Source organism: Neopsephotus bourkii, unplaced genomic scaffold (assembly GCF_033783945.1).
Source record: "Neopsephotus bourkii isolate Nb327-2 ecotype Australia unplaced genomic scaffold, CSIRO-AGI_Nbou_v1 NB_739, whole genome shotgun sequence".
NCBI classification, from domain to species: Eukaryota; Metazoa; Chordata; class Aves; order Psittaciformes; family Psittacidae; genus Neopsephotus; species Neopsephotus bourkii.
In genome coordinates, this window is record NW_026901237.1 from 553,053 (window position 1) to 575,049 (window position 21,997).

The following is a 21,997-nucleotide window of genomic DNA, read 5'->3' on the forward strand; positions in this document are numbered from 1 at the left end:
CCACAGGCATTCCCGGGATTACACAGTTTTCCTGATATCAGGTTAGACATGCTGTAGAGCTCACTGCCAGAGCTCTGCCTTTCAGCAGAGGACTGTGAGATGAGGCCCTGAGCATCATCTTTCTACCTGGAAACAGCAAGTATACTTCTCTGCTCTGGCAGAGAAAGCAAGCAGGGCTCGGGCTTTTTTGCCAGAACAATAAAACATATTCCTGAAACCTCCCAACTTAACTCCAAATCCCTTTTGAGTAAAGGGAACAGAATGGTGTATTTTACATTTAGAGTTAACTGCAAATTGTCTTTCAGTTTTATTTATTTTCTCTTTGTCGGGGAAAAAAAAATAAAGCCCCAACCAAGCCCCAGGCATTACAAAACATTTTATGAATTTAATTGAATCTAGGTTGGATTGAGCACATGGTCCTTCTCATTATCTGTTCCTGCTTCTGGTACTTAGTATGCTTGCTCCCCCCTGCCTCCTTTAATTGAAATTAGGTAATTGCTCTGAGGCTATAAATTCTTATCTTCATCACAGGAAGTCCTAGTTTGCATTAATTACCTTGAATTGCAGCAGTGAGGCAACTGAGTTTTAACTGTCTTTAGGGTGAACTTGAGGTTGAACTGAAGTTGTCTTCAGTGGTGTTTGTAATCCATATTAAAATATTCTCTTTTGCATTGTAAACATTTCATATGTTTAAATTTCATATGCTCAACAGAGCTCTTTGCACTCTGGTGCTCTTAATCTCTTTTATTTCCTTGCTACTGTGTTATAACTTACTTGAATGGAACAAGATGATGTTGATTCTTACATGAAGTCTGTATCCACTTGAAAACACTAATTGTGCTGCATCTTTAAACACCTCCATCCATTAAAAAGAATAATGTTACATTCATCCTAATTGTTGTAATGCTTGGATTGATTATATTAAGTGGAGACAATAGTACTTTAAGTCTTTGCTCAGTAGATCTTTGAATATCTTTTTCAGGAAGCAAGAAAAAGGAAAAGGAAAGGCCAGAAATCTCCCCACCGTCAGATTTTGAGCACACCATCCATGTTGGTTTTGATGCTGTTACTGGAGAGTTCACGGTAAGTATACCTGCCTTGGAGTTGCTCAGAAAACAGCTGAGTCAGGGCTGTAGTGAAGCCATTGTGATGTTTTAAAATAAAGTCTGCTTTTATAAAAAAAATAATTTTACTGTGTATTTGTACAGCATGCGGAGTAAAGAGTCTATGTTCTGTTAATCCTTCTGCAGTGTAAATGTCATATCTGATGTGTTGGGTCACCTGGGAGAGCCTTCCCTGAGAAACCCTTTTGAGCCCACTTTCATTAGTGGGCAACACTTGTTCTGTTGAGTGCTTTTGTGTTCCTGTTCCTCACATCTGGCTTCATACACCTGAAAGAGGTGTCATCATGTTGACATAGTGTTTTGTGTTGTGTCACCTATGGACATATGTGCTCCCATTAAAACCCCATCCTACTTGTTCAGGTGTTTAAGGCTCAATGTGTTACGGTTTTTATAGAGGAAAAAAATTGTTCTACTTCTGAAAAATCTTTAAAATGTTAGAAGTATGCTTCAAATAGCCTCTTTTTTTTTCAGGGAATGCCAGAGCAATGGGCTCGGTTGCTTCAGACCTCAAATATCACAAAGCTAGAACAGAAGAAAAACCCCCAGGCGGTACTAGATGTGCTGAAATTCTATGACTCCAAAGACACAGCAAAACAGAAATACCTGAGTTTTTCTGCTCCAGGTGAGATCCAAGTGTGTGCAAGACATATTGAAGAGCAGTACAGGAGTAATAAATCGAATTTAAACACTGAAAGAGCAAACTGTTCAATGAGGAAAAAATACTTGAAGACAGATTTAAAACTCACTTGAACTGGTTTTGTCCAGTTGTTTTCCTGGTTTGAGTGGAGAAGGAAAGAAATGGAACTAGATAATGCAAAACAGCAGCCAAAATTAACTTGAACAGGCTGTGTTTATAAAGCTATAATCTCTGAGGCTGAGATTAACTGATTTCATGCTGGTGACCTTGCTCCTCCTGTCTACGGTGAAAACAGCTATCTGTGAACTTGATGTCACCATTTTGTGACATCAAAGAAGCAAAATAAGTTGTGGCTTCTAGGCCAACAGCTATGGGGCGTGGGGAGGCTGAGACAGAGACAGTATTACCTAGTTTTCTTCCAAATTATTTCAGAAAATAACTTAGTAATGAGGCTTTGTAATATTCTTACCCTTGATTCAAGAGACTGCGAAGGGAACAGAAACATCCCTTTGGTGGTGATTTCACATCTCAGTAAGACAGAACACAGTAAGTGTGACAAGCAGCGCTCAATTGGAGAACTGTGTGTGGGTACTCATGTGGGTGAAGAGCATGTTGGGAAATGAATGGGTTTCCCTGCTTTTAGGGAGAATTTTAGAAATGTACAGCTTCTTTCTGCATGGTCTTTAGTGCAATACTGGTTTCTGATTTGTGATCATAAAATTTTGCTTTTTGAAAGATGGGAAAAAGAAATCTCCAAAGCAGTCTGTGTTCTGTACTCTTCACTTTTTAAATTCAAAGTTCACTTTGAATTTAAAGCTCACTTTTAAAATCACTATTCTGATGATTTTATGTATTCTGCTATTTGTCCTATTTAGAAAAAGATGGTTTCCCTTCAGGATCACCAACGGTGAGTGTCTTTACTATGCTTCGTAAATTCTTAAGCATGTAAAAATTCAGGTCTTTTGTATTTGTTACATAATGAATCTTGCAGTATAAACTAAAATGAGAATTTGTTTTGTGGAATAAAAACATAAATTGGGGGATCAACAGAGCATATTTCACTGGAGCAATGGTATTTTAGCCTCATAATAAAAATATTTTCTTTTGATATCTGTAAGAATTCTTTTATCTTTATGTGGGGAGAAGAGCTGTAGTCTATAACACTGTGGGGGAGACAATTTTGTTTAGTTTGTTTTGGTTGGTTTTGTTTTGTTTTTTACTTTGGTAAAAATGCAGACCCATGCCAAAGGAGAACCATCAGCAGCTGTGGCAGATGATGATGAAGATGATGAAGAAGCTCCTCCTCCTGTTATTGCTCCACGGCCAGATCACACAAAATCGGTGAGCAGCTGTAAAGTTTATGGATCAGACCTGCATTTCTCAGTATTTTCTACTTCTGTTTTCTAGCAAAGTGTTACATTTGTGAAATGAGCTGTTGTAAGTTTTTTATTTGAGTTTGCTAAGGAAATGCCTAATGTCTGAATATCAGTTGGAACAGAAATCCTGTCATTCCAGTTTGTTTGTTGGTTTGCATTGAAGCTCTACAGTTATGTGTATCCTTCAGTTCAACATGTGAGGAGGAGGCTTTCTTCACTCCTAGAAACTATAGCTTGTGTCTGTAACTTTGCATAGTACAGTGGGGCAATGTAGTGTACTTGATTTTCTTTCTTTTATTTGCTCCAGCTCATTCTTTTGGCTGCGGTAGGTGTACATTTTGCTGCTCTGCCCTCTTATTCTTGCTCCAGGAGTGCAAATGTGAATTGTGTTTATTTGTCAAGTGATAGTGTCCCTGGGTTACATAGTCATATAAACTACAACGGATCTACAGTTTGCTCTTGAGTAGCTATGTGTATGTGAACAGCTCAGGAGGAAGTGAAATAAAGCTCCAAGAAAATTTCCTAAACTTGGGACAACTGGAAAATTTCTGGGAGTCTTATGCTTCTTTTCATGGCAAAGCATGAATCTTTTTCCTTTAGATCTTTGTAGTAATTGATCTCACTATTAAATAGTGATTTCTGTTCTATGAACTAGCATGGGTAATAAAGAATAAGCAGGTAGAAAACCTCTAGAACGTCTGTCTCCTCATATTCACTCTGTTCAGGAGGTGCCTGGGGCTTTCTGTCAGAGGTTGCCAGCATCTTGGTTTACTGGACTTTAGTGTTTCTCAGGTCTGGTTTCTGCCTCCAACTTGTCGTATAAAATGGTGCTTAGGGATCTTTGAAGAACTGTGATTGTTTTCAGCTAAAAGTCAATGATTGCAAGGAAAATGCTCAGGTAAATGGTCTCTCTTAACAGATTTATACACGGTCTGTAATTGACCCCATCCCTGCACCAGCCGGTGACACTTCTGTTGACAGTGCAGCAAAATCAGGTGATAAGCAGAAAAAGAAGACCAAAATGTCAGATGAAGACATCATGGAAAAACTACGTAGGTGGTTTTTATTTCAGATAAACAAAGGCTTTAGGACTGGGGGAGGAATATTAAGTTTTTGCCCTCATTTTTGTGTCAGGGTTACTGCGCTTAATTGGGTGCGTATCAGTGGCTGCGAGAGCTGCATTCAGAAGTTTTGCCAATTTATATGCTTCAGAGCCCTATTGGATAAAAAAAACCTGTAGAACAGTTGTTTTGGATTGAAGTTCAGTTGTGATAACATCATCTGTGCATATAATACAATCATAATAACATAAAATAGTTTCTGTGGCTGCTTGTTCAGAATCATCTTGAAGATAATTTTGCACTCTGTTAAACTTCCTGTGCTTAAGTTGAGATTTGTCATAACCTCATATGGGGTTTTGCTACACAGAAGATTATAATAAAATGGAGATATGAGAGGAAACATTATAACCTGTCTCATGAAGAGTATAACATAGCAAAATGATTGCCTGAAGCTGGGCTATTCGCAGCTGGAACTGAATCAGGAAGCTTTGGCTGTTCATGCATAAGCCTATACTATTTGGGCTTGACCTATCTTGGAAGTATCTTGGAAGTATCAGTCCTACTAAAAGGGGATAGTGGGATTGACTTTTTTGGTCATTGTTGTTTGTTTGTATTGGTTCTTTTTAGGCACTATTGTGAGCATAGGAGATCCCAAGAAAAAATACAACAGATATGAGAAAATTGGGCAGGGGTAAGTGTTCACCCCAACTTCGGTTCCCTGTGAGTCAGTGTTTGAAAGGGGTGTTCTGTTCCCTGTTTGATACTGTCATGTAGCCACCACTTACTGAAGCAGGCAGAAATGGCTGTATTAAGCCATGCTAAACAGGTGGTTGAAGGCTTTACACAGTGAAGGAAGCTTTGCATTGTGTCTCTTAATGCAAAAGCATAGCTCTGCAACTTCTCTGTGGGTGTATCTAGTGCTCTCCTCTCCCAGTAAGGTGCGTTCATCCAACTTTGTAATATGGCTGCAGAATGGCATAAGGGCATGTCAGGAAGCTGTCTGTGTGCTAAGCTAACAATATTGCCATGGTTAAGTTACTCATCTAGCGGTCCTTTGAATCCTTCTGTTATTAAAAAAAAAAAAAAGTATGTACATGTTCTAACTTTTTCACCTTCAATATGCCTAACTTCTGCTGTATACTTTCCAAATAGATCTGTGTGTGTTTGTGGACAAGAGTCCCCTGGGGGAAAAGTATTATCTACTACAGAAAGGGCTACCCAGCTTATCTCAACATAGGGAACAGACAAATTCTGGAGAGTCTTGGGTGACATGGTCTGGTATGAGCCATCCCTACCCATGGTAGAGGGTTGGAATTTGATAATCTTAAGGCTCTTTCCAGCCCTAACTAGTCTATGATAGTATTGTTCTATAACTTTGTCTCCTGTATTCAAGATGTCTAAGCTGGTGTCAGAGTATATTTGTAATTGTTTTGTTTTGTGTGACCTGACTGGCATTTCTGTGATGCCACTTTTAATAGCCTTCTTTCTTGATGCAACTGTTGCAGCATCGAGAGCTGACACGATTTTTTGTCTGTGATTTGTCTGTTCACGTGCGTGTTTGTTACACTTGTTTTAATGTTGTTCTTCTTCACAGGGCTTCAGGTACAGTTTTCACAGCTATTGACGTGGCAACAGGGCAGGAGGTAAGATTTCTGTGTTCACTGCAGTGAAATATAATGAATATAAATGCTCTTCTATAGGTGGCTGAGATGATTTGATTAGGCTCTTCTCTGTGGTTGCCAACTCTGCTGTCACCTCTCAGAATATTGTTTGCCCTAGTGATTTGTAACAGCATGTGCCCTGTTCTATGGCAATCAGATGGTGAAAGCTAAACATAGTTTTCTTTCTTTCCAGTGAAAAGCAGAAGGTGTGAGGTGTTCCAAAAATGGGTTTTGAAAATAGTTTCATGGGGTTTGAAAACCCTTCAAGAACTGGGCAGTGGTGCCCTGCATTTTCAAAAATATAACTTTGTGTAGTTTTTACCCACTTGTTCTTTAGTCTTGTGTCAGGAAAGGGGATGGATGTGCCTGTGTGCAAACAGCTTGCCGCATGTGATTTTCGTTGTATTTAGAATGCCTTTTCCACATCCTGCTCCTTGCTTTTACTGTTTGGTGTCTCCAAACCGGCTTGATGAAATTGATGGTTCCTGGGACTAAAATTTTAGGAATTACTTGCTTCTCTTTAAATTTGGATTTCCTTAACTAAGCCTCCTCTGCATCTTCTTAGGCAGGTGGGCTATTGGGTTGATTGTTTGCAGTGTTTGTGCATTAAATAGATGCAGTACGTTGCTTGCTCAGTGCTTGATGTCTGAGGATAGAGTCAGGTCTTTTTATTGGTAGATAAGAAGAAAACCCCCAAGGAGAATTTTATTGCCATTTTCAGCACTCTAATGAGAAGGTGTAGAGAATATGGAGATGGACTCCTCTTAGAGCTACAGAGTGATAAGTCAAGATATAACAGACATAAAGTGACATAAGGGAAATTCTGGTTAGGAATTAGAATATTCTTTTTTCCATCATAGTGAGGATGATAAAACACAGGACAGAGGACCCAAAGAGGTTGTGGAATATCTGCTTATTGAGATCTCTGTTCCAAATGCAGTTACACAAGACCCTCAACAACTTGTTCCACGTTGGCTGTGCTTTAAGCAAGGGATTGGGCTGGATGACCTCCAGAGGCCCCCTCCAATCTTTGTTATTTTGTGATTCTGTGCCACAAGTTCTCTTAATGCTCTTGGGCATGTGATAATGATTGTGTCTACAAGATTATAGTGGTTCTTGTGTTTGGTTTTGGACTCGTGGGTTGGTTAACTTGTAAAGCTTTGAACTGCTGCCTGAAAGTGTTGTAGCTAACGTAGCTGGGACAAGTCTCCATTTTAAAGTCTGGAATACTTGTCCTGATTACCTTATTTCCTGGGTAAGATAGGTCTTTATCTTTCCTTGTCTCTCTCTCTCTCTCTCTCTCTCTCTCTCTCTCTCTCTCTCTCTGGGATAGTTCATTGGCTTAACTTCTTTGAGAGGAATTCCTTCTGCCTCCCAGCATTCCTTATACCCAAACAGTAATTTGAATAGAATATAGAAAAACTTTGCTTGCATTGGAAGGTTTATATTTCTTCTCTTAGTTGCTACACGATTCTCTTCTGCTTTAGGCTTGTTGTGTGCTCATCAGGTTGCATTCTTTTGTGTGCTAATAAATAAATCACTTACCAGCTGCAAGCTGTGCTCAACTCCTTTAATCCTGTTAAAGAATTTCTTCTAAATATTCACTGTATTAAGAATTATCAAAATGTTTTGATACTCAGGTTTGAGTGACTGCTCTTACTTTTTTCCTGTTCAGGTTGCTATTAAACAGATAAACCTGCAGAAACAGCCCAAGAAGGAGTTGATTATTAATGAGATCTTGGTAATGAAGGAGCTGAAGAACCCCAACATAGTCAATTTCCTGGACAGGTAAATGCAGACAGCTGCTGATTCCTTCATCCCTCAGGGTTTCAAGGGGTTATAACATGACATACTTACACAGACCCAGACTTCTTGTACCTAAGGGTCTTATAAGCAAATGAGATGGTTTTGCTGTCATCTAAAAAAAAAAGGGGGGGGGGGGGCAGGGAAAGGAGTAATCTGTTGTAAGGAATGGTCTTCATTCAGTAGGAAGGCTTCTTCTGTCATGAATGCAATGCTGTATGTAGTTGGGGATCGGTGGTAGACAAGAGCATAGCTGGAGGAGTGCTTACGTTGTACATGATTGTGTGTGGGACATGTAGGGCGTTATCCTCCCTGTTTAGGTAATAAGAAGCAGTCAGCTTTTATTGTCAGCATGTACATTTCTGGCGTCCTTCCAGAGATTAACTTTCTTTACTCTTGTCTTTGAGCATTTATGAATCACTTCATTGACTGGTTCTTATCAGTCATTTTTCAGGTTCTCAATCTCTTAATGGTGAACAGACATGCTTTTTGTTTTATGTTTGTAGTTACCTAGTAGGAGATGAATTGTTTGTGGTGATGGAGTATCTGGCTGGAGGCTCGCTAACAGATGTGGTCACAGAAACTTGTATGGATGAAGCACAGATAGCTGCTGTTTGCAGAGAGGTGAGTTTTATAGTTGGTGGACAGAGGAACAAAGGTGCGCTCTATTCCCCTAGGTTTTATAGTACAGATAGGTTAGGACTAATGGCAGCAATTGCTGTTGGAGCCATTGAGCTATAACGAATGATAGTGAGAGCAGAAATCAAAATTACAGAAAATAGCAAAATTAGTTTAACTCAGAAAATTGGGAGTTCGCAAGTTGTAACACAAAAGAGCCATGGCAGTTTTTGAGCTAGGTTTTGGGAATATTAGGTGATGGAGCAAATAAAGATTTTGGGTTTGGTACCTGGGTTACCTTGTCCTGAGTGTGTTAACAGAAACAGAACTGAAGTTCAAGGAAGAGCAACAAACAAGTTTAGCAGCTGGAAGCAGTGTCTTTTTTAGCTTTGAGTAGCAAAGAGTTCAGAAGCAGCAGAAAGAGAACTGAGTATTCATATGTAGGTAGTGTAGAAAGTAGAGGTGTGAATATAATAAAAAAAAAAACAACCCAAACAAAAAAAAAAAGAGGAAAAGAAAAAAGACTGAAAGCTTTGCAGTGTTTTTCAGAAGGAAGAAGGTTAACTGCATAGAATGTGAAAGTGGATGTGATGAAACCAGGATACTTAAGGAGCATCTACTAAAATAAAGATGAACTTGATGCATATTTTCCCTTTTCATTTTAGTACTTTTTATAGGGTGTGAAATCCATGGTCCTGTGACATGATTTCTCACAAAAAGAATTCTCTAGAAGATTGTAGGTGAAATAATGTGTAGATTGCATGAAGTTTTCAAATGGAAGAGTTAAAAATTGCTGATATCACAACTTATCAGTGGTTTCTGCCCTGAGTCAGAGTGCTGGCATCCAGATCAGGCTTCATTTTTTATGGCAGAAGTAGTTGCATTATCTGCTGTGCAGGAGAAACTTAGGCTTTTAGAACTCCCATTTGACTACATCACCATGACATCTGCTTTTGATGATTCACCCAAAGGGAGAGGATGGAAAGCAAACTTGTACATTAACATGTATGGACAAGTAATGATTTCCAGGGAAACTGCAGCTGGAAGCAGAGAACTGAAAGTAACTATTTACTGTAACAGTAATTCACTTTTCTGAAGAAAAAAAAATCTACTATTGTTGAACTATTGTACTATCAAAACTCTGCTGCTTGGCATGTTAGATGTGCTTCATTCTGTAAATCAGTGCCATTTTGCTAAAGTGAATGAAGACATGGAAAACCCCACTGGGCACTGCATCCATGTCAAGTTGCAAATGGTAAATGTTTTGCTTATATTAAAAGAGAAAAATCTCACAATTACATTCTTTCCCTTTTATTCTCAAAGAGCAAAAGTAAATTCCGTTATGTTTTTAGGCAGAAACTAAGCGTGAAGGGTTTTTATCTAAGAAAACGCTAACCCAATATTAGTGACTTGAATCATGAACATGTCTTACAGCCTTTACTGTAAGAGAATTTGAATGAATGTTAAGAAAGAAGTCTCACCAGTTCCTCCCGTTGAGACTTCAGGCTAAAAAGCACTCACATGATCCCTTATGGTTCCTTTGTAGAATTCATAAAATGTGCCAAAATTAACATCTAGGATTTCTGAGACTCTCTTTGATGATTATGAGTTTAATTTATGGGGTTTTGTTAAACTATCAGAGAAACTCCATGTTTAAATGGTTTTTGACTTCATGAGACCTGCAGAGTATTTTTTAGCGCAAGAGCTTCCTCTGCTGGTTATTTAAAATAATAACTGTTGTATTTTTGTACTCTGCACTGGCTAAGGGTATAAGCACTGCTTTTGAATTCATGTTCACATACACAAATTGTGCTTCCATTTTCTGAGTATACTTTTTGGTTTGGTTTTGTTTTCCTTTTTCTTTTTTCTCCCATCCAGTGCTTGCAAGCGCTTGAGTTCCTACATGCCAACCAGGTCATCCACAGAGACATTAAGAGTGACAACGTGCTGTTAGGAATGGATGGATCTGTTAAACTAAGTGAGTACCAGAAAATGGAAAAAAGCGTCTGTTTTCCCTTTCCCAGTAAACTTGGACTGACAGAGTATAAATTGGTAGGAGAGCTGGCAGGGAAATCTGAGTGAATTTTTATTGACTATGAGCAATAGAAATTCATTCAGTGCTATAAAATGTGTAACTCCCAAATAGCAGGCTGTGAACATATTTGACCGGAAGGATGTTGAAGCAAACTTGTTGCCACATGAATACATTGGTAAATGTGAAATAACTGGCACCACAGAGTGAAGCAAAGATTTCAAGAGAAAAGTTGCAGCCAACTTTTGTTAGTCTCTTCAGGTTGTAATGACTCGCTTTTAATGTTTTGCCCTTTTCATTAGAAGGTCACTAACAAGAAAATTGTACATTATTAACCATTTATATTGCAGTCTAGTCCTAATGCTCTGCCAGTTCTGGGTCTCTTTTTTTTTTGACTGAAAGTGTAACACACTTTCATTAATATAATCACAAAATGACAAAAGAAACTGCTTGCTTTTCAAGTAATTGTTATGCATGCATGGACTTGTGTATAGTGAGTCAATTTCTGGTATGTGTAAACGTGTGTGTGACAATAAAAAAAATGTGAAAGCACTTGAAGAAGCTGTCAGGATTGTTGAGAGAGAGGTACTTTATCTTATTTCTTGGTATGTAGGAATGTGCAAAGCATGAAGTGACCAAAGAGTTAAGGGATGGTGTTTTTACAGTTGGATAGGTGTTTGAAATGCCATGAAAATGTATCTCAGTAATATTTCTTAGTCTAGTTTGTTTGCAGGCTCATATTTATGAGATGGAGTGTGAGGAAAGATTTGGAGCAACTTGATTTGCTTACCAGCATTGTTGGATGCACCGCTCACCTGCGTAGGTTTTATGTTTTTTTAAAGGTGCGATGTACCTGTGCATAAACTGTGTAGATTCAGAAGCTCAAGTGAATAGTTATGGTAGAGGATGTAGCTGAGAAGAGTTAGCTAGAGAAGGCTCAAAAATGTAAGAGCTATCAAGTCAAATCAGAGTGGCAAAAGGACAAGGTTAGCAGCCTATGTAAAGAAGCATCAGCTCCAGGAGACTGGGGGAAGATGAAGAGGAAGGAGAGACAGGAGAAAATGTGAGTCAGCTGTAAAAATGTCCTATATGAAGGGGAGGTACTGTAATCACTGTTGAGACTAGCTCTTCTTTGGCTGTGTGATTGTATTGCTTATAGCAGTTGTTTAGGGTGGAGGGTGGAAGAAGTTGCACCTTCTTTTCAAGCTCTTCCTATTCTGTGGGAGAGCCTGGCTTCTGAGAGACTAGAAGAGATACCAGGCTGCCTGTCACTAGTGCATACCAACACACGATGCTGGTTAGGGAAACTGTGTTCTGCATCTTGCCTGTCTTTGCTGGTGGCATCGTGCTGAAGACCTGGTTGGTAGGTCAGGAGGTGTATACTGCTGCTGCTTCTCCTCTGGTGTGTTCATTGAAATAAGGTGTGCTTTGTGTGGAGTATGACACCTTGAGAAAGGCCAAGATGGAACTCGGCAACTCCTATAGGTTTTATTTATGTTTTTGTTTTATTTGAGGCAGCATTTTGACAATCAGGGTGGGGGTAGTTCTTTGTTAAATTGTCCTCTTGGTACAACTTAGTACTCTCTTGACCATGGCTCTTTTGTTAGCACTGCTTGGCATAACACTTTCAAAATCTTAAATTCTCTCTCTCTCTTTTTCTCTCTCTCTCAAACTTAGTGTCAATGATAAGGTAATATCTGTCTCCTGCCTTAACTGTGTTCTTATTGATGCTTTACATGCCTGGGAAGTGGGAGTGCTGCAGCTGGATAAAGTAACATGATGGAACATGCATTGCTGCTGCACCTGAAGGCTATAGGAATAGGTGACTTTTCTTGTTTTCTTGAGTGTGGTTGTTCTCTTTGGTAGTTAACCTTGTGAAAAGGTTTGTTTGTCCAGGTTCCTTCTGCTGAGTGGGCTAGCACTTCACTTATCTGAAGCCTTGTTTCTATGTCTCTGTCAGCTGTAGTACCTGTATTTGGTGGCCTATTGTGTGAAATGTTGAACTCAATAGCTGCACAAATAAAATCTGTTTAGCAGGGCAGAAGCCATGGTTTGTGGATTTGTTTTTTTTTTCTAGTTCGGGCTGTATAACATACCATGTGCAGAACACTTGCCTTCTGAGATCTGCTTGATTACTTTTTCTGGCTATTGCCAGTCTAAGATCCTGAATGAAGGACTGGGCAAAATACTGTTCTTCTGCAGAGTAATACTTGTGTGCCTGCTCCAGAGAACAAAAAGCTTTATCTTCATTCCATGGAATTCTACCCTGCTTAAACACCTTCAGGTTTTGTATCTACCTTGTATGAGATTTTGTAATATGGAGAATGTAGTGGGGAGACACCCCCCAAACCCTGCTCAAGTGTAGAGGAGTAAAATGTATGTGTAGTATCGGGGAAATCTTCTAGGAAGCCACTTATTCGGGATGCACCAATTTAACTTTTACAATTCTGTTACCTTGCAGCCGACTTCGGTTTCTGTGCTCAGATCACCCCAGAGCAGAGCAAGCGGAGCACTATGGTTGGAACTCCTTACTGGATGGCTCCTGAAGTGGTCACACGGAAAGCATATGGCCCTAAAGTGGACATCTGGTCACTGGGCATCATGGCTATTGAGATGGTAGAAGGAGAACCCCCGTACCTCAACGAAAACCCCCTGAGGGTAAGAAGCCTGGATGTTCCTATAACTGTTTGCAGGTGTTTACCATATGAATGGTTTCAGTAATTGTTCAGTAATAGTATCTACATTAAAAAGAAAATTAATCGAATAAAACAAGCTTCAGCAGGGCTAGAAAATTCCTCCACAAGGAAGATGGCTGTCTTGAATTTGCAGTCAGCCCTACCCTGCATTTGTCTATTTAGAAGATGAGTACCTGCTTGTAACTTAAACCCTGGTCTTTGAACTCAATCTTCTGTGATAGTTTAGGGAAAATAAATCCATTAGGTTATGAAAAATGCTGCTTGTGTCAGAATCTGATGTTTTCTTTGCAAAGGTAAGTATCTGTTGCCAAAAGATTTGGAACATTATTATGTTACTAGCAAGAACAGGTGATGACTTAGTGTCTTGTATAACCAAGCCAAATCTTTACAATATTCCCCATTTTACAGGCTTTATATTTGATAGCAACAAATGGCACACCAGAGCTGCAGAATCCTGAGAAACTGTCACCAATATTCCGGGATTTCTTGAACCGATGTTTGGAGATGGATGTCGAGAGAAGAGGATCAGCCAAAGAATTGCTACAGGTGAGGGTCAGCTTCTTCTCACAGTCTTAGAAACAGAAACCACGAGTAAGGTCATCCTGTGATAAACCACGGTGCAGACTGGTGCCCTCCTTTTCTGTATCTTCCTCTGAGTACTCTGATGGATAGCAGTTGGTAGGAGCTACAGTCATGAAAGATTGTACTGTGTACTTTGAAGTCTGTCCATCAATAATGTGTCTTCATTCTGCCACTACTAAAGCATCCAGAAATTTACGAGCTTGCTGTAATAGAGCCATTGAAGTGAGCAGAATGGGACTGAGAGATGTTTTGGTCAGGAAACCTCTTTGTAGTGAATTACTGGAAAAGGAAAGGCCTAGGCTCTTTTGAGAATCATAGTATCATAGTATTGTTAGGGTTGGAAGGGGCCTTAAAAGCTCATCTAATTCTAACCCCCAGTCATGGGCAGGGACACCTTCCACCAAATCAGGATGCTCCAAGCACCATCCACCCTGGCCTTGAACACTGCCAGGGATGGGGCAGCCACAGCTTCTCTGGGCAGCCTTTGCCAGCGCCTCAGCGCTCGCAGGGGGAAGAATTTTTTTTCCTAATACCTAATATAAATCTCCCCTCTGTCAGTTTAAAGCCATTCCCCCTTGTCCTGTCACTACCCAGCCTTGTAAAAAGGCCCTCTCCAGGCTCAAGGAGCTCTGAATTTGTCCCTTCAAGAGCTGTGCAGTGGCAGCATTTGCATTGCTTTTCATATCTCGGAATGAAAAGGGCTGTGTAGATACATGGCTTTTACTGGCATTTTAAACCGTGTCTTTCAGTAGTTCACTGTGTTTCTCTGTTCCTGGCAGCATCCCTTCTTGAAACTGGCCAAACCTCTGTCTAGCTTGACGCCATTGATCCTGGCAGCCAAAGAAGCAATGAAGAGTAACCGCTAACATTACTGCCACAGCCTTCATTCTTTTTTCGTTTGTATTTTACAAATCTTTATAATATATGAAATTTTTACACTTCTGGGGGAGGGAAGGGATTGGAGGGGGGTACATGGGACAACACGCGTCTGCGAAAGGGAAGAAATTCTCATCCAGAAGATGCCCAAAATAAACTATGGTGACTCCAACAATCCCTGTCTGGGGTCCAGAAGGAATTGAGGACTGAATCACTGGCCTTTCTTTTTTTTTTTTTTTTTTTTTTTTCTTATTTCCCCCCAGACAGCTTAGAAATGCCACTTACTGTGCCCAGGGTTTTAAGGGTTTTTAACGACTTCGCTGTAACAGCTCCCATTCATTGTACCCCATTGTCTGGGTACTTTCAATACTTGAATGACAGATTCAAGCTTTCAGAGAGCAGTAGTAATTTTACCTGCTGCTCTCTTTGACACTTCTCTTCCTCCCCTCTACCTGTTTATTTTTAAATCACTCTAGTAAAGCTTCCATATGACAAGATGCACAGTGAGTGTGACAAATGTGAATGTGCGTCTTGCCTGTCATTTCATTTATGGATTAGTTGTCAGAGTACTGTAGGATTGGCAGTTCGGCTACTTAAAACATGGTAATGTATTGAAACATTTTTCACTTCTAAGATGAATATGGAGAGAGGAGGAAGACAAGTATTCAGCTGTTTCTTATGTGCCTGTGCTCTGTGGACTTTTCATCAAAGATGTGGCCTCTTTGTAGAAACTTAATGATTGGTCAAGTCTTTGGATGTTGGTTTATGGATATGTAGTTAGGGGTCAGATACTTTATTTATGATCAAATGATCAGCTATAGTCAGGGCAAGAAAAAAAATTCCAGCTGTCTTCCTGTCTGCTCTTTTTTTTCCCCATTAGAATTGTTGGCTGGAAGCTTAAGGGATAATGTGCTTAGTGCGGTGGATGGTTCAAAAATGTATTGTATCTGTGCTCTGACTTGGGCTTTGGAAGTTATGCTGGTGCCTTTGACTTTTTTATTTTACATTTCTTTTCTTTGTATCAAATACATTTTTGTATATGTTGTATTTTTCCCCCCAAGCAAATAATGCATCAACTTATGGAGCTGTCAGAGTTTAAGTATTAGGGCTATTTTCCCCAGTTTTTTATGTGCTCCATTTGTACTAATGAAATCAGAAGAACAAGTAATCAGATCTGAGGACACTGAAGATACAGGATTTTTAAATAGGATTCAAGTGGAAGATTATGAACACCTGGAGTTGCCAAAGTGCTGTTCTGAGAAGACAAAAGCTGCGACGGGAGAACAGTGCTGTCAGATGTTCATGGGGCTTATTCGACCAGCTAGTTCGAGGCTGAGGAGATGCGATATGTCGCACTGACCCTTTCTCACCTAAAGACATTATACCAGCTAGAATGGCTGAAGTCAAACATTCAATGCAAGAAAATGTGCCTCCCTCTGAAGGACAGTGAGCGACTTAAGCAGTTGAATTCTTGAGGTGTTACCAGGGTCAAGTATAGAAAAGCCTGTGCCTGTGGCTGCTTCTAGTACTACAGTCTATGCATTTCAACTTCTCCAACAGTTTAACAAAGAGCTAACTGTAGTAACAAAGTGCCAAATGATTCTGTGAAAGAACAACCATTATTTTAGTGGGGTTTTATTGCATTCCCAGTAGGGCAGGACCTGGAACAGGTAAGGTTACAGCTGGGTATGAGGGAAGGACCCTGAATAAAAATTATTTGCACACTTTTACAAATGTTGCTGGCAGAAGATAGAGGTCATTTCAGATAATTTCAGTATTTGTATCGTAATAGAGAGAACTCTGTTTTGGGAACTGGTAGCCAAGGTATGACAGAACCACCTTCCAGCTGAGAGCAGTTGGAGGCTGTTTATGTTGATGATGGAGGGGAAGCAGGGCATTGGTGTGGTATCAACAAGATGCCTTTGTTATGCAGGGCACTGCAGTATCACAGTTCAGCGTGTGTTCTGCCCAGGCATGGTAGTAAACTTCTAAGTCGGGTAAGTTATGTTACTTGTTCCATCACAGGAATGAATCCCTGTAGCTATAAGCCTAAGAAGAGAGTTCTGGGTTTAAACTCAAGTATCTTATTCCAGGCAAGGAAATCGAGATGCATTTCCCAGGCAAAATGTATTGTGAGCCATAGACACTGTGAACACTGTAGTGCCGATGCCCCTGGTTTGAGTGTGTCTGGCTCCCTGATAAAATGAAGTAGTGAAGAGGCTTGGCTGAGAGAAAAACCCTGCCATACCAATGATTCCCTCTTTGTCCATTGCTGGCAATGGACTTTGTGAAACTCCTTGTGCCAGAGTTAAACTGGGAACTTTTATTTCTTATTTCTTTTTTCCTTTTTTCTTTTGATGGCACAATCTAGACAGTAAAATAACTTGTGGTAAATTTAGGGTTTGTTGTTTGTTGTTTTTTTTATGAAATCAAAATAAAAAAATCGTAAGTAATTTTACCTTATTAGTTCACTTCTATTGCTGAATGAGAATGGTTTAAAATATGTTACAAAAATTGTCCAATTTAGTCTACTTAAGAGATGATTTCCGAACTTTCAGCCATTTTGGCACCCAAAACTTGGCCCAGTCCAGCACTTACCAGAACTTATCTTGGCCCTTGCTGTGTGACCTGCAGAGGTGTTAAGCTCTGAGGTTGAGAAGTGTCCCCATTTCTCCTTCCCCACGCAGCAGCTTTGTCGTTACGTGGTAAGGTTTCTTACCCCCATGCTGCCAGAAATCAGGGTCAGAGATGGAGCTGGCAGGAGAGGAGAGCCACAAGAAAGTTGAGCTTTTCTGTCTTAGTGGATTGGGCATTGCTTTTCTAAGGATATCAGCTGGATGTGTCTGCAAGACTGGAAAAATGCAAACTCTGAGGTTTTTGCCCTGATGGGAGCAGATTTATGTCCCTAAGACTTGGCTGCAGAGCTGTTCAACTCTGCTGTATCACTAGGGTAGACAGGTAGAGACCAGACAGAGTTCGAGTAGATGATGATAAGGGAAGAATTGCATCTGAATGCAGGCCTGGATTTCCCATACATCTCACTATCAGGTGCCCATGTAAGATCCTGAGTCAGAATCAGATACACATGTGATACGTATGAAGTGTAATATACAGTGGGGTGGCTAGTTGGGTATATGGAGCTGGGCAGCTAATGGCTGAGATGCACATATACAGGCAATGTGTGACTCCTGAGGTTTTCTTGTTACCATGGAATAAACTGCTTCTCATTAAAAGCAGCCATGGTACTGGGAATGTGCACTTTGACCTGCCTTAGGTGTTAATGAGACTAATTGTAGGCTTTCCCCTGACTGTCTGGTGCAGGGAAGTGCAAAGGGGTGGTTAGAGCAGATGGGGGAGCCTAGGTCCCTTTGTCAGAGGGGATAGTGGGTGGGCTGGGGAGGGCACAAGAAAGTTGTTAAAGGTCTCTCTAGTGAGAGTTGAATAAAATAATTGTCTCTGGTCTGTTTTTCCTTTGTTCTTCATGCTGTCAATGGAAATGGAAGTAGGTGCAAGCTTTCTTTTTATTTTTTTAACTGTCTTCAGATTTTAATGTTGCCTTTTATGTAATTTAATCCCATTATGTTATTTAATTGTTACTGCAATATTAACTACTGTATTTGTTGACTTTGTTTAATAACTGTTCTTTCAGGGCTAGAAATAAACTTTTAAAAAACATTTGGGTCTTCCCCATCATGAGTTTATACCTTTTAAGACAAGAGTAGCTGAAAGAGTACATGTTTAGATGTCTTAATGAGATTAACAGAATGTATTTGTAATTAAACTTCTTATGAATGTTTTAATGATGACGGATATAAGTTTATGCTATACTAGTCTGCCCTGTTTCTTTTAAAACTGTTACTTGTCAGAGTCTGTACCAACCTTGGAATAACTGCAAGCTCTCCTTGCTGCCACTGCTGGTGGAATGTTATGCTTCACACAAAGCGTTCCAGGTTGCTGGTGGAAGGAGAGCAGCTCTGAAACACCCTTTTCATCCACTGTGGAAAGAGGTCCCTTGCCCTGCTTGCAAAGGGAGCAATGCAAAGCCCAGCCTAGTTTGTCACAGTCGCATCTCCACCATCCATTTGCTGTAAGGTAGCCTTTTGGTAGTGACTGGAGTGGGACTCATGGGCCAGTCACAACCATGATTGTGGTAATGTGGTGATACTGGGGAATTAATCTGAGCAAAACTGCTTTATTGCACCATGACTGTCATCCATTATCCTGTGTATAAACATTACAGCACAGGAAACGGGGGGACTGAACTGTCCTGGTGCCGGCTTGGAAGACATAGCTCCTGGGTCTGTACTGTCACTGCTGATCAGCGTTTGAGCCATAGAGCCTAATGGGGTGAGGATACTGGGTATCGACAGCTCACCTAGGACTCGGAAGGAGAGCAATGGTGCCTTTTTAGGCTGTGGAGAGTTGTTTCTGTTTTCCATTGAAACAACAAGAGTGCTGTGGTGTGTTGGCATAGCAGTCTAGCTAAAAGAAAAGGACGTCTAAATGCATTTACTTTGGGGTTGAGAATGTCAAGGACTCATCATGTGTGTTTCCTGTGTGCTATTGGGAAATTGTCTCTTCCCCTTTCTTGCATGTTGTACAAGCTTTGTTCATACCACTGACAAAGGGAAATGAAGAAACCACTCGTCTTAGAAGCCTTTTCAACCAGCCATGAGAATGTTGTTTTACACAAAGCACTGTCTCTTCAGGTTAATTTGTTGTAAGATATTTGTCTTTATATATAATTGATACATTTAAACTGATGTTCTCTAACACTGCATTTAAGTGATTTTGCATTTAATTTGTTGGGGGAAAATGTTGACAAGAGGAGGGAGAAGGTGCCTAGGTGGAACTCACTGATTATCTGTGTATTTGTCCTTGTGCTGCTTGAAGGAGAGCAGGGTCTTTGCTCAGTGTGGTTTACACAAGTTGAAAGTTGCTAGTCTTTGCTTGCTTGATAAATTGTGTTAAATCTTGTGTGAGCTTGCTCATCCCTTGCATGTAGCGGGCCTAGACTAAAACCAAGAGCAGCCCCAACTTTTTTGATCCATTTATTGAAGATGGGTATTTAAAGCATTGTTCTTTAAGATAGTGAAGATGGGGGGCAACGATTTCTCCTTTTTGGGACTATTTGGCTGCTGTGAGTTGAACACAATTATTTGGACTGTGCCAGCAGCACTGGTTAAAACCAGGACGGCTGAAACTGAGGATCTTAATTTCTAATTCATGTTTTCACAGCAGTGCCTCGGGGAGGGTGGTTGTGTTTCAGCGCAAGTCTTGTGGCTCACATGTGAGCACAGCGGTTGCCTGCAAACACCTGCTCCCAGGGACTTGTACAGCTGCATTTTCTGTATTTTTATAACTTGCATTTCGCTCTGAAGATTGTTTTTCATAAAAACAGCCATCCTGAGTGATGTGAGAAAGATATGTGCAATTTTGCTGAGCTCAGCTCCATTCTTGATGCTGCTTTCCAGATGTGTGGAGGAAGCAGGTTTTTCCAAGGGATTTTTCCCCCTACTTTGAACTCCAGCCAAAGGAAGGATTTTCTTTTTTTTTTCTTGAGGCAGCGGAGTTGCCGAGAAATGAGAACAATGAACCTGACTGTAATTTCTCTACCTGTGCTCTGTTACAAGGGAGGAGGGCAGTGCTGATGCAGCTTCTCATGCTGGTGTTCCATTAGTTCAGTGGTGATGCTGCTTTTTCCTGTTCCTGTCCACCAGTGAGCAGGGGGGAATATCTTCCAGCACATTGTAACTTCATTTCAAATCCCATTTACTTATTGACCTGATTATTGGAACAGCAAGTAGGGAGTGATTGTTATTATTTTGTTTATTTTGGGGTTTAGTGGGATTTGCCCATTGGGAAGTTAATGATTGCTCATTCTCTTTTGGACACTAAAAGGCCACCAGATTTCTGCTTTGGAGAAAATGTATTAGGTCAGAAGCAAGGAGGGTGGGACTGGAACAACAGGCAGTATGTGTTAATGCACAATTGTGTCTCAGTGCACTGATGTTTCCGAAGGTGCAGATTCCAGTTTCTGGTGTTTTCCTGAAGGATTTGTGATAATGAATCCAGCTTGGTTTAAATGTGGATCAACGTAGAAGGTTCTGATGTGACTCCAAGCGTCTCCACAGAATGTTCTCGAGGGGGAACAGCTACATGCTTTTTATTCCCCATACCAGGTTCAGGGGAGACCTTCCCAGGGTCAGATGTGTCCCTTGGATTCCAGGTATCTATAGCCAAGGATGATGATTCTTTATTGCCTCTCAGTGCACGCTTGTTCCATGGATTCAGGCTTTTTCATGAAGCACAATTAACTTGTGCTTCTCCTTTAGCCGTTTTCATCTGGCTGCCTGTGGGAGGAAACCTGCTGCTGGGTTTCCACAGTAGCTGATAACAGGTGGCTGCTTTTGGAAAGCTCTCGTCCACTCCCCTGCACGGTAAAACTCTCCTTAAATAACCTTACAGCTCTATTCAGCTGTGGCTGTTAGCTCTGTGGCTGAAGACTGGGGTGGGAGGAAGCCAGTGTGGTTCTGTTCAACTTTTGTTACCCTCCAGTGTTTCTGGAGAGTGTGTGTTTACTGACCTGTGGAAATGCCAGCTTGTTCCTACCCCTTTAAAATACTTGTGTTTTAAGCTGTTGTAGTTTTTGACAGCCCTGAAAGCAGTTTGGTTCAGAAAAGACACTGATGTTCCAGCCATGGAACAGTGGTTTTAGGTGGCAGTATCTGAGTTTTTAGACAGTCGTTTCTGGAGGAGCAGCTGTGCGAAGCTACATGGACTCTTGAAGGGGTTTTGCCTTTGCAGTGCTCCACAGCAGAGCTTGCAGCATCCCCCCTTCTGCTGTCAGCACTGAAGCGAGATAGGAAATGAGCTGCTTGTGTATCTGTCATAGGTATTATTTAATCCCATAAAATTACCCTCATAAGCAACAGCTTCCAGCTCCTCTCTGCAGCCTGGGATAAGCGTCCCACAATGGCAGGATGTGCCGTGGGCAGAATTACAGGCAATGGACAGGAAATAGTTTTTTGAAGACCTCTGAACATTTACTTCCTGAGGTCCAACTCTTAGAATGCTTGAAAAGGAGAAGGGAAAAAAACCTGTCGGAAGGAAGAGATGGTGGGCTTTTTCTCTTTTCCCCAGTTTTACCATGGATGCCACAATGTTTTCCATGTCACAGCTGTGTTTGGAGGAAGGGAATGGGAATGTACTTTCCATCATAAAACTAGGTGATCCTTAAGGTCCCTTCCAACCCAAACTATTCCATGGTTCTTCGTGCTTCAGTCCTGTGTCTCCTGACAGTTTATTCTATAAATGGCTAGGTGTTGGAAATAAAACAGCATTAATAGAAGCTGTTGTTCCCTTGCCTGTGGTGGGGCAGTGAGAGGGGCCTGTGTAACCTGCCAGCACTGCTGGTGGCCAAGAAGATACATACTGAATGGTTTATGCTCTGTTAACTGGGAGTGCCTGATAACATGACATTTCCCACACCATCCCACCCTTCTTGGGACACTTGTGGCTGGTCCAGCTG

At 40.7% G+C, this 21,997-nt stretch overlaps 1 protein-coding gene across 3 annotated transcripts in view; it reads left to right on the forward strand.

Moving 5' to 3' along the window:
- PAK2 (p21 (RAC1) activated kinase 2) overlaps window positions 1-18,291 on the forward strand; it is a 43,261-nt gene extending 24,970 nt beyond the window's left edge. For all 3 annotated transcript variants that reach the window (XM_061354412.1, XM_061354414.1, XM_061354413.1), the window contains exons 3-15: window positions 983-1,083; window positions 1,596-1,746; window positions 2,637-2,668; window positions 2,998-3,102; window positions 4,057-4,189; window positions 4,826-4,889; window positions 5,793-5,841; window positions 7,535-7,647; window positions 8,169-8,286; window positions 10,159-10,258; window positions 12,774-12,970; window positions 13,417-13,554; window positions 14,370-18,291. In XM_061354412.1, the coding sequence (XP_061210396.1) occupies window positions 983-1,083; window positions 1,596-1,746; window positions 2,637-2,668; window positions 2,998-3,102; window positions 4,057-4,189; window positions 4,826-4,889; window positions 5,793-5,841; window positions 7,535-7,647; window positions 8,169-8,286; window positions 10,159-10,258; window positions 12,774-12,970; window positions 13,417-13,554; window positions 14,370-14,456 (1,388 nt within the window). In that variant the 3' untranslated portion in view covers window positions 14,457-18,291. The remainder of the gene's footprint in view (window positions 1-982; window positions 1,084-1,595; window positions 1,747-2,636; window positions 2,669-2,997; window positions 3,103-4,056; window positions 4,190-4,825; window positions 4,890-5,792; window positions 5,842-7,534; window positions 7,648-8,168; window positions 8,287-10,158; window positions 10,259-12,773; window positions 12,971-13,416; window positions 13,555-14,369) is intronic.
- Window positions 18,292-21,997: the final 3,706 nt, after the last annotated feature.